Source organism: Taeniopygia guttata, chromosome 8 (genome assembly GCF_048771995.1).
Source record: "Taeniopygia guttata chromosome 8, bTaeGut7.mat, whole genome shotgun sequence".
In the NCBI taxonomy this organism is placed as follows: Eukaryota; Metazoa; Chordata; class Aves; order Passeriformes; family Estrildidae; genus Taeniopygia; species Taeniopygia guttata.
Genome location: NC_133033.1, coordinates 14,077,794 through 14,093,084, shown reverse-complemented (window position 1 = coordinate 14,093,084; position 15,291 = coordinate 14,077,794). Strand labels below are relative to the sequence as shown.

Sequence of the window (15,291 nt, the reverse complement as noted above, 5' to 3'; positions counted from 1 at the left end):
TAGTCTGCACATTGTGCACCTTTGTTAAACCAAGAGGTTTGATCTGTAACACCTGTCAGCCTCACCCCGTCCCCCTTGCCAGGCATCCCTCAGCAACACCTCTCTGTGGCTAAACACACCAGTGAAAGGGGCTGGCACATCAGCCCTGGGAGAGAAGGCAGGTGAGGGAAGTGTGGACGTCAGCAGCATTTAGCCACAGCCCTTGTGACAATGACGGGAGGTTTGTGTTACTGGGTGAAGTCCCTGTCCCCAGAAAGCAGCACTGTGCTGACAGCCTGTCCCACTCACAGCAGGGCAGGGGTGGGCATGGTGTCACAGGAGAGCTGCCTGGGGTTTTGCACAATCCTGCTGGGGCACTATCAGTTAGATAAGCTGTGTGTCTTATGGTCAGGTCAGGATAACCCAAACAAAGTCAGCACAGACTGCAATAGCACCAGGTGCTTTCAGGGAGTACAGATAATTAGTAGTTTTAATATTAATAAATTTTGGCTTTAACTATGTTTTAATACTTTTAAGTAGTTGTTTCTAAAGGTCCTTTCAAGGCATTCAGTCGATGAAGTGAGAACAACAGAACTTGTGATGGTTTTGGTTCAGCAAAAATATCCATTGCCCTGACCCCCACCTCCTCTCCCTCAAAGGGTTTGTTGGGTGGTTGATAAGAAGTTGATAACTCAACAAAATTCACTGTGCCTGTTAATAATTCTTCTATAAAAGCCACAGATTTCCCCCTGTGGACATCAGTCACTTTTAGCATGAAGGGACTCATCCTGGCCCTGGTGTTCGCCCTCACGGGTAAGTTGAAGCTTTACCATCACTGCTGAGCTGTGACAGCCACTGTGATCCTGAGCAAATTGCATCTCCTTGGGGCTTTTCAGGGATATTTACAGCTTCATTTGCTGAAGCCCTTCTATAGCTTCAGCTGTAAATTTTTAAATTTCTGTGCTAAGCTCAGCAGCAGGAGAAAAGCCAAGAAAGCAGCAGCTAGTGAGCAGGACTGGCATGGGCTTGGTGTCCTGGGGGTGTGGGTTGAGCCCCATTACTGGTGGTTTGCCAACCATTAGCACACTGACTTAATGAATAATACATTAAAGGATCTACAGAAATGTTTTTTTTTTTCATGAACACTTCTCTTTCCTTCCTCACAGAGGGCCAGAAGCAGGACCTTGGTAAGTGTCTCCCCTGCCAGGCAGCAGCTCCCTTGCTGCCTTCCCTTGGTGTCTTCCCTTACTGCCTTGCCTTGCCCACTGCGTGCACCTGGTTTTTGGCAGTGGCAGCTTCACCTTTCTTTGCTGGGCTGGTTCAAGTAACATCACAACAATCATAGCCAAGGAAGTGTTTCTGTTATATTTTTTTTTCCTAACAGAGCCTGTTTTTCATATGGGCAAGACCTACCTGTATAGCTATGAGAGTCTCATTATGCATGGGCTCCCTGACAGAAGCCTGGCCATGGCAGGGGTGAGGCTGGCCAGCAAGGTGGAGATCAGCCGTGTGTCTCACAGTGACCACCTCCTGCAGGTAAATCTCCATGGCCACAGGAACCCACCCACACACCAATATCATGTAGCTAAAGATGCTTCCTTCATTCCTTCAGGCTGACAAAATAAGTGACAAAAAGACATAGAGCTCCCACAAAAGCTATGGGCCCTACCCACTGCTGAGATGGCCCTCCAAGCTCCAGCAGCTTCCCTCAGGCAGTGATGATTCCCCAGCAAGAGCAGAGGTGTGGACATGGGCACTGAGCTCTGCACACCAAGGCATGATGGGGAGAGCTGAGGGCACTGCTGAAGGGTCTGCAGCTGCATCCAGAACGCCTTGGTTACTGGCAGGGACCTCCAGAGAGCACCACAGGCTTACTCACAGCCTGCTCCTCTGCAGGAAGGAGCTGGAGCTGCTCCAGCTCTGCTGCCATCAGTATGTGAGCCCCCTTTGAAAGCTGCCTTAGATTCACCTCCATACAAAAATACGGCTGGCAGCTGCTTTAAAGAAACATCCTTAACATAGTTTTACTAAGGTAACACTAAGCTTGAGTATGAGCATGAGCATTCTAGAATGAAATATCCATGTTTTTTAACCTGGTCCATAGTCTAAAAAAGCTCAGCACTGGAATTCAGATACTACATGAGAAAGACCCAACTGTGTACATTATCCCCCCCTTCTGATATTCTTCAAATAGGCATTAATTCATGTGTGAGAATTCTAATGGTAGTGCCTCTGTTTATCATAATGATATCAGATCTAGAAGCACTGTTACTCACCAAAAAGATTAAACCAAACAGCTTAAAATACTGGCATGGCACAAAAGACCACAGACTAGGGATTGAGAAGACAGCACCTGGAGAAAAAGCTGTAAGAGCTGCCCTTAGCACTCACCTAGGAGTTTTCTCAGTCTGTAATCCTGCACATATATTAATGAAACAGTGTGAAGAAATACCTATTGTCAAACTTTACACACTGCTGCAATTGCAGGCTCTGTGTAACCTCACGGGAGTTGCTACAGTGTTAGCAGTTGCAGACAAGAGCCTTGAGTAGGATTTAATTTGGGAAAATGTGACAAGAGGCAAGCCACCCTTGCAGCATTGATTATAAATGCCTAAGATAAAACAGAGCACTGAGCCCACACCTTTTCCCTCTATGCAGGAACACGTACTTTAATGCACGAGGGTGGGAGGGGTGTGTGTAAGGGACCAGATGGGTCTGTGCACGCAGGCACACGCTTCCCACTAGGTAGCAGTCAAGGACTTGTGCACAGGCTTTACAGCCAGAGGAGCTCAGAGGAGTGTCTGCCACTTCCAAAGGTGGAAGCTCCTGTTGTCACCTCTGCTCCCCCATCAGCTGTGCCGTGGCTTTGGTGCTCGGGGACGTGCTGGACCTGGAGCAGCAGCCAGAATAGTCCCTGTGTGTCCAGGCAGGCAGCCTGGGCAATAATGGCTTGGCCTTGCAGACTGAAGGGAGATCTCACTTGTCATCTGTGGGAAAGGAGTGAGTATCCTGTCTGTACTGATTGTTGGTAGCTGGTGTTTCACTCAGCCTACAAGCTTCATCAGACTTGCTGAGCTTTTGAATTCTGTTCTCATAATCTTATTTTTCTGGCAGAAATCCTTCAGGGAAGTTTGCATTTTCAAGGATGCTTCCTAGGCCGAGCACAGGAATCCAAGTTGGAAACTGTTTCTTGCAATGTTAGACAAATGACTTTTGTCTTGCCATGGATAAGAAGTGTGCAGTAATACAGTGTTTCTGTATTATAGCGCTATTTCAAACTGATGGTGAACAGTATGATTGTTTTCCTATTTTTGTTCACAGATTCGATCACCAAAGCTGGAGGAACACAATGGCTTCTGGCCCATCAACTCCTTCACTCCATCTTCGAGGCTCTCAGAAACCATTTCTGCATGTCTCAGCCAGACCTTTAAGTTTGAATACACTGAAGGAAGGGTTGGAAGTATTTTTGCCCCTGAGGACTGTCCTGTTCTGTGCACTAACCTAGTGAGAGGGGTTCTGAACATGCTGCAGATAACCATCAAAAAATCACAAAATGTGTATGAGCTACAAGAGGTTTGTTTTTTCCATTCTGATTTTACTTTTATTCTCATCTTACCATTAAAGAGTAAGTTATATTTCCCAGACCATTTTCTTTGACCTTTTTATTGCTGTTTCAAGTGGACATTCACTGTGTTTAACCAATACTTGCAGGCTGGGATTGAAGGCATCTGCCAAACCAGATACGTTATCCAGGACGACAGCAAGAATAACCGTGCCACCATTTCCAAAAGCAAGGACCTGACGGACTGCCAGGATAAAGCAGTGAAGAACCTGGGAATGGCATACATCCGGCCCTGCCCCACCTGTCCCCTGGTAGGAGCACAGAGCCACCGCTGCCCTGCTCGGGTGTGAGCACTGCTCACACTGATGCTCGTGGGGCTTTGGCTTCTCTGGGCTGACCAGCCCATTCCTGTTTCTGAGTGGGTCTCTTTGCACTTCTAGAAAGCCAGAAACATGAAGGGCACTGTGACATTCACCTACAAGATCAAGTATGATGACAGTGGGGCATCACTGACATCTGCTATGTCGGACCAGGTGTACCAGATCTCTCCTTTCAATGAGCCCAATGAGGCAGTAGTCATGGAGGCAAGGTAGGCACTGTGCATGTCCTTATGTTATCATAGCCAGGAGGAGACACCTAAAATTTGCTATATATCTACTGTTGATTTGTGAGATAAGAAGAAGCATCTGGCCTGTGGCTGCCAAGGGCCAAAACACCATTCAGCCCTCAGGATGCCCAGCCCAGGATGCCCAGGGTGTTTCAGCTGGCCTGTGCTCTACTGTGTAGGCCACCTGAAACATCTGTCCAACCTCTCAGAGACTTTAGGAGGCTCCCACAAAGGCTATTGCAGTACTATGGCTTTTCCAGATAATCCTGATGAACAGAGAAGTGCACGCTCCATTTGCAGTCCCGCTGGGTAGCCCTCAGTCTGCTCCCGTGCTGTGCAAACCCTCCATACACACTGTGGTTACTGTCTATTGATGCATTTCCCTCTTTCCCTTGAAGACAAGAGCTGTCTTTGGTCGGCACTAAAAGGCCTCCTCTCAGTGCACCAACATCGCAGCTGCAAAAACAGGGGAGTCTTCGTTATCATTTCTCAGGAGAGCTACTCCAGATGCCAATTCCTCTAATAAGGATAAAAAATCCAGATTTGCAGGTATTAGAGGCTTACTTTCACCCACTTTAACTATTTATAAGGTTAACAGGTCATCACATAATTACTGTAGACGTGGATCCCTCCAACTGTCTGTTTTTCCCACAGTTAACAGAGACACTGCGGCAATTAGTTCAGAATAACGAGAAAGGAGCCACTAAAGAAGCTTCAGACAAGTTCTTACAAATGGTCCAGCTTTTTCGTGTAGCAACCCTTGATCAAATCGAGTCTTTGTGGCTGCAGTTTGTCAATGAACTCCCCTACAGGTAACTGTGGCTTCAGCTAGGGGTTCTGATCAGGGGCACATTGGGCAACGAGGATAATGAGGATAATGAGTTCTCCTTTTCCGGGCAGGCCCTGGTTCCTGAACGCCATCTGTGCTGCTGGAGCTACTGACACGTTCAGATTCCTGAAACAAAAAATCCATGACAAGAAGCTGAACATCTGGGAAGCAGCAATGGCTCTCCCTCTCGCCTTCCATTTTGTTACACCAAACAAACAAACCCTGGAAATTGCCTCAGTGAGTACAAATCATTTGTCCTTTTGTTTTCCCTCTCACTCCTTTTTAAAGGTGAATTCATAGGATTATAAGTGAAAGATACAACATATTTCCATCTAAATTTGTAAAATGCAAAGTATTAACAAAAATGGAAAAAGCTTCAGAAAATGTTCCCTAACACTTGTTGCTAAAAGTTTGTAATTATATTTTATATTAAACCCCACAAACTATAAGAAAACTGCTATTGATTCTTTTTGCCAAATCAGAACTTAAAAAGAAAAAAGACAAACTCTAGAAAATAATATATAATCAGTATCTAAAGAACATACAGCATAACTGGGGCAAATCTACTTAATTTCCTTGTAGCTGAATGTCTAGCATTTAAGTCCTGAATTATTTAGAAACAGCACAAATCAATTTTATCTATTTCTCAAATGTATTTATTGATAAATACAACTCTAATTACTAGAAACAGTAAAAAATGATACTTCTCCCTTCTGCAGAGTTTTCTGACCTGTCCCCAAATCCAGAAAGTATTGATGCATAGGATAATTGTTTATCTAGGATATGGCAGCATGGTGAATAAATACTGTGCTCAGGCTTTACTATGTCCAAATGAACTCCTTCAGGTATGTGACTCGCATTTCTTACTCATAAAAGGTGAAAATTTTTTAAAAGTGCCTTTAATTTAGCTGTCAAAATGCTGGCAATTAGGTAACTCACTATTTGCATGCCTCACTCAGCAGTGCAAAGGCAGAATGAAACACTGAGATGATGCCTTTAAAAGATCAGGCTGTAACAGTTCAGAATTTCAAAGGTAGTACTAGAAACCCATTGGGATAATGGATCCTGTAACCAGCCTGAAACTGAGTTAAGTTGTGACAAAACTCGGATTAAAGCAAAATAATTGTGATTCTATGATTCTACTTTGACATTAGGTACAGTGTACTTAAAAACACAGTAAAGTGAGAATATAAACAAAACTCTAAATATGCCATAGGTTAAAGCTTCTAAGGAAGCCCTGCTACACAATTGCATTTCACTGTCAGAAATATTCAGGACATTGTCCTTGGACTGTGCAGCTCCAGCTCCTTGCTCAGCAGGACCACAGCACTGAGAAGGCCTTGCTGGTGTTTGACATGTGTTTAAATCTTCCCAAAAAAAAGCCAAATAAAGCCAGGCCACCAGAATGGTAATTCTGCTTCACAGAACAGCAAAACTGTTCAAGTAAACTTGAAATTATTGTAGGAAGTGAAAAATGCAAGTGCAATTTGGCAGGGCTGGCAGAAGTGGCCCTGGGAATGACTGAGCCTGGCATCAGCTCAGTACTGCCTTTGAACTTGCAACAGACTCTTTGGTGCAGGCACCCAGCTAGGATTGTCTCCTACACTCAGGCTCAGGCACAATTCCAAATCAACTATAGCACTGTGCAAGGAGAAAACCAAGTTTATTTGTATGGTCCATGTTTAGCACCCTGATAATGATGGTGAGATATTTTCCTTGGGAGAAAAGTCTGAACAGCTCCGTTCTGGGGTTTGCAGCAGTAATTGTTTTGCTTGGCAAGGTGCATTTTTATGCACTACTACAAGATCATTACCTGGTGAGATTAACAGTGTCTGCTCCATTTTCAGCCACTTCACGACCTTGCTACTGAAGCCACCAGCAAAGGTGATGCCAAAGACATGTCTTTGGCCCTGAAAGCCATGGGCAATGCAGGAGAGCCAGCCAGTATCAAACGCATCCTGAAGTTTTTGCCAACATTTTCCTCAGCTGCAGCTTCATTACCAAACAGAATTCATGTTGATGCTGTGTTGGCCTTAAGGAAAATTGCAAGAAAAGACCCAGCAAAAGTAACTGCAATTATTATTTAAACAAATGTCTTAAAGGGTATGGATTGGGTTTGCTTAGTGCTTCAGGGATTACAAAACCATCAGGTAATGTTAGCAGCTCTGGACAGGCTTCTCAGTTTACTGGTCTTCCTCTTGCCCACCCTGCAAACTCCTGACATCATCCCATCCTTGCTGATATCCTGGGAAAGAGTGATTTAGTTGCTGCAATGCTCAGCCTAATGGCTGTTTCTCCCAGCCCTGTTCGCTGTGCACCCAGCAATATCTTCATTTTCAGTGACAGCTCCCATGCCCACATCTCTTGTTTAGCCTTCTGCTCTCCATCCACTGCAGAGCACATATGCACTGTTCTGGAAGCACTGCTCACCAGGAAGTTATGGGCTACTCAGTGGTTCTCTCTTCCTCCTGTAGGTAAGGGAGCTCACCCTCCAGGTCTTTCTGGACAGCACGCTTGCTCCCAATGTCCGAATGGTGGCTTGTGTTGTTCTCTTTGAAACCAAGCCTGCTCTTCCAACAGTAACAGCTCTGGCCAGCTCGCTGCTCACAGAGCCCAGCCTGCAAGTTGCCAGTTTTGCATATTCACACATGAAGACTTTGGCAGCAGGCAGGATCCCACAGCTCTATAAACTGTAAGTAGAGGAAGAAGTACAATTTTAGTAGAAAATTGAGATTTTTTTTTCCTTGTAGTTTTCTAAGAATTTGGTCACAGTCGACTCTCTTCATATGATTTTAATTCTGTTACTCAGATCTGCTGCTTGCAACATTGCCATCAAACTCCTGGGCCCCAGACTTGACAGGCTGAGCTATCGCTACAGCAAGGTCATTCAGATCAGTGACTATTCTTGTGAGTACCAGCTGCCCTGTGCACTTCCTCAGCTTAGGTAGCCAAATGCCTCTATTGTGTTCTGTGATTTTCATCCAAAATCTAATAATGAACTGTGAGTTTAGTGCACTCTTGAAATAGAAAAAGCAGAACTTCCTAACATGCAAAATTCCCTGAGACTCTTCCAAATCTAAATCTCTGGTATCTGCTGGGGATATGTGCTTACACATGGATTTAGGCCTCCTTCTTCAGTCCCTGGGGTTGTGTTGACTCTGCCCTAGAATAAAGTCCTTCTCTTGATGTTGCAAGCTTGAGAACCTGTGGGACTGAACCCTCACAGAACCCCTTGTGATCTACTAGAGCAGGTACCTGAGGAGGCTTATGTGCATCAGACATCTTGGAGACCCTAATTTCTGCTGCTTTTTATTCCTGTGACAGCCCAGTATCAGGCTGGTGCCATGTGGAGGGTCTATCTAATGAACAGTCCCAGCACCATGTTTCCATCTGATATAATCACAAAAGTAAGAGGCTATTATGCAAACACTGCAACGGATATTATTGAGGTAAGTACTGCATTAAGGCAGCCAGCTCTTGGACTGTGATGTAATGTTTAACTCCATTTCTGGCTGCGAGGGCGGACGTGGAAGGGAAAATTTAGATAATGATTATGATTTTACTTAGGCTTCTTCTTTTATTTGGGCTTCTTGACACATACATTCATCAATGAACGCATCCAGTATAGGCATGTAAGTCTAGGAGCGGAGGAAAGCTTACACAGCAGAACATCCATCTGCCCACCTAAAGTCACGTGGGATCCAGGGTATTTTGCATAAATACAGGGAAATTAAATTTCAGCCAGCAGTACAGCCAGGGCAACACAAAGCTCCATGTAACAGCATGCAAGAATTCACACAGTTTCTTGAGCAAGCTTTGCAGCCTGGGCTGAGTTCTGCACTACCCTAAAATTATCCCTGCTGACTAATTTAAGACTGGCTGGCTCAGCACGTCCTCAGCATCTGCAGCCATAGTTTGCAGCCATCCACCAGGTAGAACAGTCCTTATAATGCAACGGCTTCACGAAACAAGTATTTTGTGTGGCCTCAGTGAGTTAATCCCAGGCACAAGAGTTTTCCTGGGCTCTCTTGTACTTAGGTTGTGATGCTTGCCTGTTTCCCACAGGTGGCTTTCCGGTCACAAGGCTTAACCAAGCTTATAAGGAAGCAGAACATTCCCTTTGCTGAGTATGACACATACAAGACCCTGAAGGAGCTGGGGAAATCGGTGAGTCTGGGCACCCTTCTGACCTGTCTGTATCAGACAGCTCCTCACAGCACCAGGGTTGCATCACCCACCCACTGAGCCATCCCTTTGATGTTTCTGGAAGAAAGGAGTCTGTCATCCCATTCAGTCATGGAAAGCTGTACTTAGATTGTACTTACTCTCTCAAACAGGTGCCACCTTTTCCCTCAACATGTGTCAGCTCTTAATGTATAGTACAAAAGATGAGGTTGCTGCTGGGAGCCAAAATGTTTTAAAGTCTATGTTAGAACACACTAAATGGTTGTTCTTCTCTGTTAAAATGATAATTGAATAAGGTTTTTCCTTCATGAGTCCTTGGGTGTCACCTACTACTTACAGCAGCAGAAATTACCAAGCCCTTACCTCATCCTTACATAGGGAAACTCTCTCTGAAACCAGCTATGCAATACAAGAAAGGCCACACTGGTTCAGACCTGAAATGTGTCTTGGGTTTTTGGCTAAGGAACCACAGTTATCCTTCAGATGGGATCTGCTCTTTGTTAATGCATTGCTCCACTTTAAACTGTATTTTCTGCTTCTTCCCTTTCTCCACATCTCCTAAACACCACAGCTTCTGGGATGGAAAGAACTGCCACCTGAAGACCCCCTGGTATCTGCTTACATCAAAGTATTGAGTCAAGAGATTGCCTTTGTTGACATTGACAAAGATGCCATTCAACAGATGATGATGGTACTGACAAGGATGCTGACTTTTTGTCTGCAATTCTGAATAATTTCCCTTCCATGTCTCCTCTTACCTAACCTATTTCTCTATTTCCAGAGTCTATCTGGATCATCAGACTGGCAGCCAGTGGTGAAAAAAGTGGTGGAGGAGGTCCAGAAAGGCATTTCGGGACGATGGACCCTGCCAGTGGTGGTGGGTGAGATGCGGCACATCGTGCCCACCATTGCTGGCCTGCCGCTGGAGCTGGGGCTGTGCGGGGCCGCGGTGGCCCAGGCTGCGGCCGACGGTGAGCTTGGGAAGCCAAACGGAGCAGCTTCCCCACAGTAACTGTGGGTCCAGTCCTTCTGCTGAAATTAAATCCTTCTATAATCTTGAAAAATACCCCACTAATGTCGAAACCTTAGTGACCAGCTCCTCCAAAGGCAAAGAGAATTAATTAGGATATTTCACTTCAGACATATTTCTATAACTCTGTTTTGGATTAGCAGTCTTTAAATAACCATGTAAAGTATTTCAAAATGTAAAAGCACTGCTCTTGCATTAACTACTATGCTTATTGAAAGTATTTTATCACCAGAATTTATTGTTTCTCTGTTCATATAATTTCTATCTTTTTCAGTGGATGTAAAGGTGTCACCACCAGTATCTGACAATTTTAAACCCTCACAGTTGTGGGAAACCAAGATGGATATTCATGCTGACATCAGACCAAAGTAAAAATTACATATATATTCACATACACACATAAGCATTTATATTTACAGTTACAGTTAGTTATAATTATATCTGACGTAGATGTATGGTGGCATGTAGCTATACAGGGATCTTACTTGTCCCAGACAAATGTGCTAGTCTAGAGCAGCAAAGATGTGAGAAAGCAACTCAATCCTCTGATGCTCTACAACCCTGCAAATCCAGCAATGCTCATAGTGTCCCACAGGACACTGTGCTGTTCTGCCATTGCTAGAAATGCTTACATTTGTACCTGTCCAATGACTGAAGACACTAAGATGTGAAAATATGTCATCTTACATATCAAGTTTTTACAATTTCAGCATAGAATCACATCATCACCTGGCATAAGCCAGAAGGATTTCAGGGGGCAAAGGGAAATGCTTCTGGATCTGCAAAAGCAACAGTACTAATAATGATAGTGGTTACAATGATGATAAAAATAATAGTAGTGATAATATTTAAAAAATAGACAGTATCTGAAGCTACGAGATTCTGGAGTTAGCTTGTCCTCAAGCAATGAAAATGACAATACCAGTGACAATGCAGTCAGAAGGTCCATGTTTTTCAGACAAATCACATTGTCCAGTGGCATCTTAGCTATTTTCTTATCCTGTTGTGATAAATCTCTTTTAGTAGTAGTGGATCTTATAATAAAAAGAACAGCATGAAAATGTACTTTTGCAATTCAAAGTTAAATTTTTGCATATTAATATATAATTTTGCCTGGTTTTATTTCCACTCTTTCAGAGCATATTTTCATATGATTGCAATGATGGGGATTAATACACCGTACTTTCAGAGTGGTTTTGAGTATCACGCAGAGTTCAGTGCCAACACTACAATGAAATTTGATGCCAGCATAAATATGAAAGAGAAAAATTTGAAGATTGAAACCCTTCCCTGCCATCAAGAGGTTGAGCTCGCAGCTGTAAGGTACAGAAGAGCTTTTTTCATTTTGCTTGCTCTGTGTTACTGATTTTGAGTTCCCTGTTATAAAATCACAAGTACACAACTACTTGCTAAGGTCTGCCATACCTCAGCAGCCACATAAAGCTTAGTACAGTCTTTTTTGCACCAGCAAAGATGGGTAGAGTGAAATCAGAAGGTGTTACTTGTGTGCTATTTATCACCTCCACAGGAGTGAAGTTTATGCTATTTCAAGGAACATGGAAGAAGTAGATTCTGAAAAGAAATCTCGGATTTTCCCCAAAGGAGAAATACCAAGTACCTCTGACCAGCTACTGCAGTCAACAGAAGGATCTTTAAAACCTGGTAGCTGGAAGGTAAGGAAGCCTCTTGCCACCTGTCCTGCAGACAGGCAGAGAGCAGAGAGCTCCTCAGAGGGCTGGGCACCCCTGACATGAGAGCTGGCTAACCAGATCATAGCAATGGAGAAACACAGGAATGGAGAAATTCAACAGGGGCATGGTATTTCCCAAACCAAGCTTAAAACCCAGTGGGTTCATAACATGATCCTTCACAGTCCACTTACTTTCTTCACTGCATGCAGGAAGGGCTGTTTTAACAGGATGTCTTCCTATTTCTTCACAGTCATGGGAAGGTGTCTGAAATTCACATCCTTTGTACAATATCTAATTTTTTTTCTGAATCAGACGAATGTGAAAAATATGGCTCTTTGTCAAGATATAGATTTTTCTTCCCAGATCCTGAGATAATCCTGAGTGGATCGCAGAAGCACATCCTTTCATGTGCTCTTCAGCTTCTGAGGCTGGCGTGGGAAGGCTATGCTGGCTTGCAGCAGGAGAGCTAGAAGCCTGAAATGATTGCAGAGGGACTGACCCTCCAAAGAGCCCTGCAGGCTCTCATTGGGAAGTGTATTTGTGAAGCACTGCCTGAGATAGGGTGGGCAGGAGAGCTGTCCTCTTCCACAGAGCATTTTGCAGGAAACCCACTGCTTCCAGTGCCTGGATCTCGAACTCCAAGCATTGCTTCTTTCTTTAAGCAGGGCTGTCGTCATTCTCTTCATTAACTGGAGGAATTATTTTAAGAGCTGGGACAATTTTATTTTTTTATGGGAAATTACTTTATCTGCCTTATTTTTGTTTAATGCAGCAAAGCAGCATACCTAATGTGATATCCAAAGGATACCAGCAAGGTTCAGAAGAGGTACATCACAACAATGCAGGAAGAAGATTTTATGCACGCAGGTTCTGTAAAACATTTGAAAGTTTGGGATGTTCTACTTGTCTCAGCCTTAAATCACAAAATTCTGCTGTCTTAAGAAATACCTACCTGCACAAATTATTTGGAGAATTTGAAGCAAAAATAATTTTAAAGCCAGGTATAGTCATAATAACAAGTTTTGCTGTAAATCACTGTAAATAATGCTCAAGCAGCTGAACCCTGCAATGCTTTTGCCTTTAGTTCATACAGATGCTGATATTGAAAAAATACAGCTGGAGGTTCAAGCAGGATCCAAAGCAGCTTCAAAAATAATTGAGGCATCAAGCTCAGGGTCAAAGGAAGAGGGAGAGGCATCTCCATACAAGGACATTAAAGCTAAACTGAAGAAGATTCTAGGCATTGAAGACGTGTTCATGGTAAGAGACCTTGAGCATCAGAGAGGGAAATATTTCCTATCATGAAGCCAAGGGTTTCCATTATGGAAAACTGGTATGGGAAAGCAAGGAACTGGGCTGGGAGGAATTCTATTTCCTTAGTAGCCTGTGGTGAACATCTTGTCTGACAGCTAGGGAAATGTTAAAGAACAAGATATAAATTCATAATGCTTTCAACTGTTTTTGGAGGCTGCAAATAAAACCCGGCGCCGCACGAAGCGGATTAACCGAGAGTACGAGACTGCAGACACAGGCCTGTGGGCAGAGCCCAGCATACCCCACCTCTCCACTTCATCCTCCTCTTCTGCTGCTTCCTCTGCTGATGGCAGACAGCCTGGAGATCATCACAGGAAAGATGAAATAAAGCAGTCTGGGAAGAAGCATAGCAGCAAGAGCAGCAGCAAGAGCAGCAGTGGGAGCTCTGCTAGCAGCAAAGCATGCAGCAGCAGCAGCAGCCAAGAGGACCACTCTGGGGACAGGCACTGTAGTGGGAACAGTGAACAACAGGTAATTCACTCTGGCTGGACCTTTTTGTATTGGTTTTGTACATCAGAAAATTGTGCTCATAGACCGTGGACCAAAGAAAGAGGAACCCTGGTTCTCTGAAGCATTTCAGATAAGAATTTTGATATTTCAGAATTTTTAACTGTCAAATGTTTAAAAATTTTAATTTTGTTTTGTGCTTTCTTTTTTTTCCATACTTAAAACTGAAATTTTTTATGCATTAATCAAAAGTTAGCTCTTTATTTTCTCTTGGGTTTTCTTACGTGCTATCTATTTTCACAGGCAAACCCACCTGTTTACCAGCTTTTGTTTAAGCCAGCAGATGAACAGGTACATTTACTGCTTATACTGGGAGCAGCGTGTACAATTAGTCTTGCTGTCTTTGCTGCAATTAGATCCTAGCTTTCTGAGAGTGAAAATATGATAAATTAATTCTGCAACAGATTCCAGTATTAGGCACCTGCTTCAAGGTGATTCTTTGTTTTTGCAGGACACGGGAGGGGAAATCCTGAACATCAGCATCAGCTCTTCCTCTTCCTCAGCTAGTGATGAAGATTTTTCTAGAGCCATGTCTCAGGTGAATGTCTTAATCTTCAAGAAATCCAAATATTTACTTTGCATTTCCAGTTTTTGTATATTTATAACAGATAGGAAAATTATGGTGATTTAGCATATTAGGTATATAGAAAGAAATTGAAACTGTTTCTTATTTTATAAAGGTGACCACATTGGATAATCATTGAATGTAATATTCATTTAATACAGGCTACATTTTTAAATGAAACTGGAATGTATTGCTGTACATGTTGAAATTTGTCTTGCTCAGTAAATAATTCACTATAAAAATCAGAACATTTTAGAAGTGCTGGATTAGAAACTGGTTTCTGGGATATTTTCATTGTGTGTCTTTCTGTAAAAGTTTAGGAGTTGACTGCCATTCTTATTCATTAGGTCCTCACTGCAGAGTCCTTCAGTTCATGTTAGCAGGATCACAACAGGCCTTTGAAAAACCCTTGTGTTTGCAGCAAGGCTCCAGCTCCGAGAGCAATCCAGGCGTTTATTCAGGAGTGTACTGCATGGTACATAATCACTGGTACCTGGTCCTTCTATTAGAACTGAGGGAATCTGGAGCAGATTTCAACCAAGAAAAATTTCACACATTGCAGGCAATTATCTACATGCCTACAAAATAACAACCCCTACTTTGCTGAGGCATGCCTTCTGCAGCAGCAGCTCCCAGCTGTTAGTGCAAGTAGCTTGTGGAAAGAAGGCAACCTGATTGACCTTCTCCCCCACCATTTCCATGCAGATTAAATTCACCTCTCTTTTCACCATGTTACTGCTTCCCTGAACTCTTTCTCAGCCACAACCTTGTTCTTTCTCCATTCCCCACCAAGCCCTCACCACCTCCGTCTCACACAATATTTTTGTGTGTCTCTGTCACTCGGACCTGGCAGCACAGGGAGGACCTGCTGCCCCACAGCAAATTCCACTTGCAGCTGTGTGGCCAGTGGGGACCTGCCCACAGCTCAGGTAGGACATTTAGGCAGGCAGGTGTTGCTGCTGGGCACAAGGGTCTCACATTGAACAGCCCCATGCTGCTCCCTGTGCTAGTGCCACACTTCA

The 15,291-nt window shown here is 43.7% G+C and overlaps 1 protein-coding gene across 1 annotated transcript in view; it reads left to right on the top strand.

Moving 5' to 3' along the window:
• Nucleotides 1–752: 752 nt before the first annotated feature.
• LOC100219379 (vitellogenin-2) overlaps nt 753–15,291 on the top strand; it is a 22,793-nt gene continuing 8,254 nt past the window's right edge. Inside the window, exons 1-25 of the mRNA XM_072932526.1 lie at nt 753–792; nt 1,146–1,166; nt 1,364–1,515; nt 3,301–3,552; nt 3,691–3,852; nt 3,982–4,130; nt 4,547–4,697; nt 4,803–4,960; nt 5,049–5,214; nt 5,697–5,822; nt 6,825–7,043; nt 7,452–7,669; nt 7,787–7,884; nt 8,302–8,426; nt 9,043–9,144; nt 9,734–9,853; nt 9,944–10,133; nt 10,467–10,560; nt 11,330–11,515; nt 11,721–11,865; nt 12,656–12,884; nt 12,968–13,143; nt 13,351–13,668; nt 13,948–13,995; nt 14,156–14,242. Coding sequence (XP_072788627.1) covers nt 753–792; nt 1,146–1,166; nt 1,364–1,515; nt 3,301–3,552; nt 3,691–3,852; nt 3,982–4,130; nt 4,547–4,697; nt 4,803–4,960; nt 5,049–5,214; nt 5,697–5,822; nt 6,825–7,043; nt 7,452–7,669; nt 7,787–7,884; nt 8,302–8,426; nt 9,043–9,144; nt 9,734–9,853; nt 9,944–10,133; nt 10,467–10,560; nt 11,330–11,515; nt 11,721–11,865; nt 12,656–12,884; nt 12,968–13,143; nt 13,351–13,668; nt 13,948–13,995; nt 14,156–14,242 — 3,732 coding nt within the window. The remainder of the gene's footprint in view (nt 793–1,145; nt 1,167–1,363; nt 1,516–3,300; nt 3,553–3,690; nt 3,853–3,981; nt 4,131–4,546; nt 4,698–4,802; nt 4,961–5,048; nt 5,215–5,696; nt 5,823–6,824; nt 7,044–7,451; nt 7,670–7,786; nt 7,885–8,301; nt 8,427–9,042; nt 9,145–9,733; nt 9,854–9,943; nt 10,134–10,466; nt 10,561–11,329; nt 11,516–11,720; nt 11,866–12,655; nt 12,885–12,967; nt 13,144–13,350; nt 13,669–13,947; nt 13,996–14,155; nt 14,243–15,291) is intronic.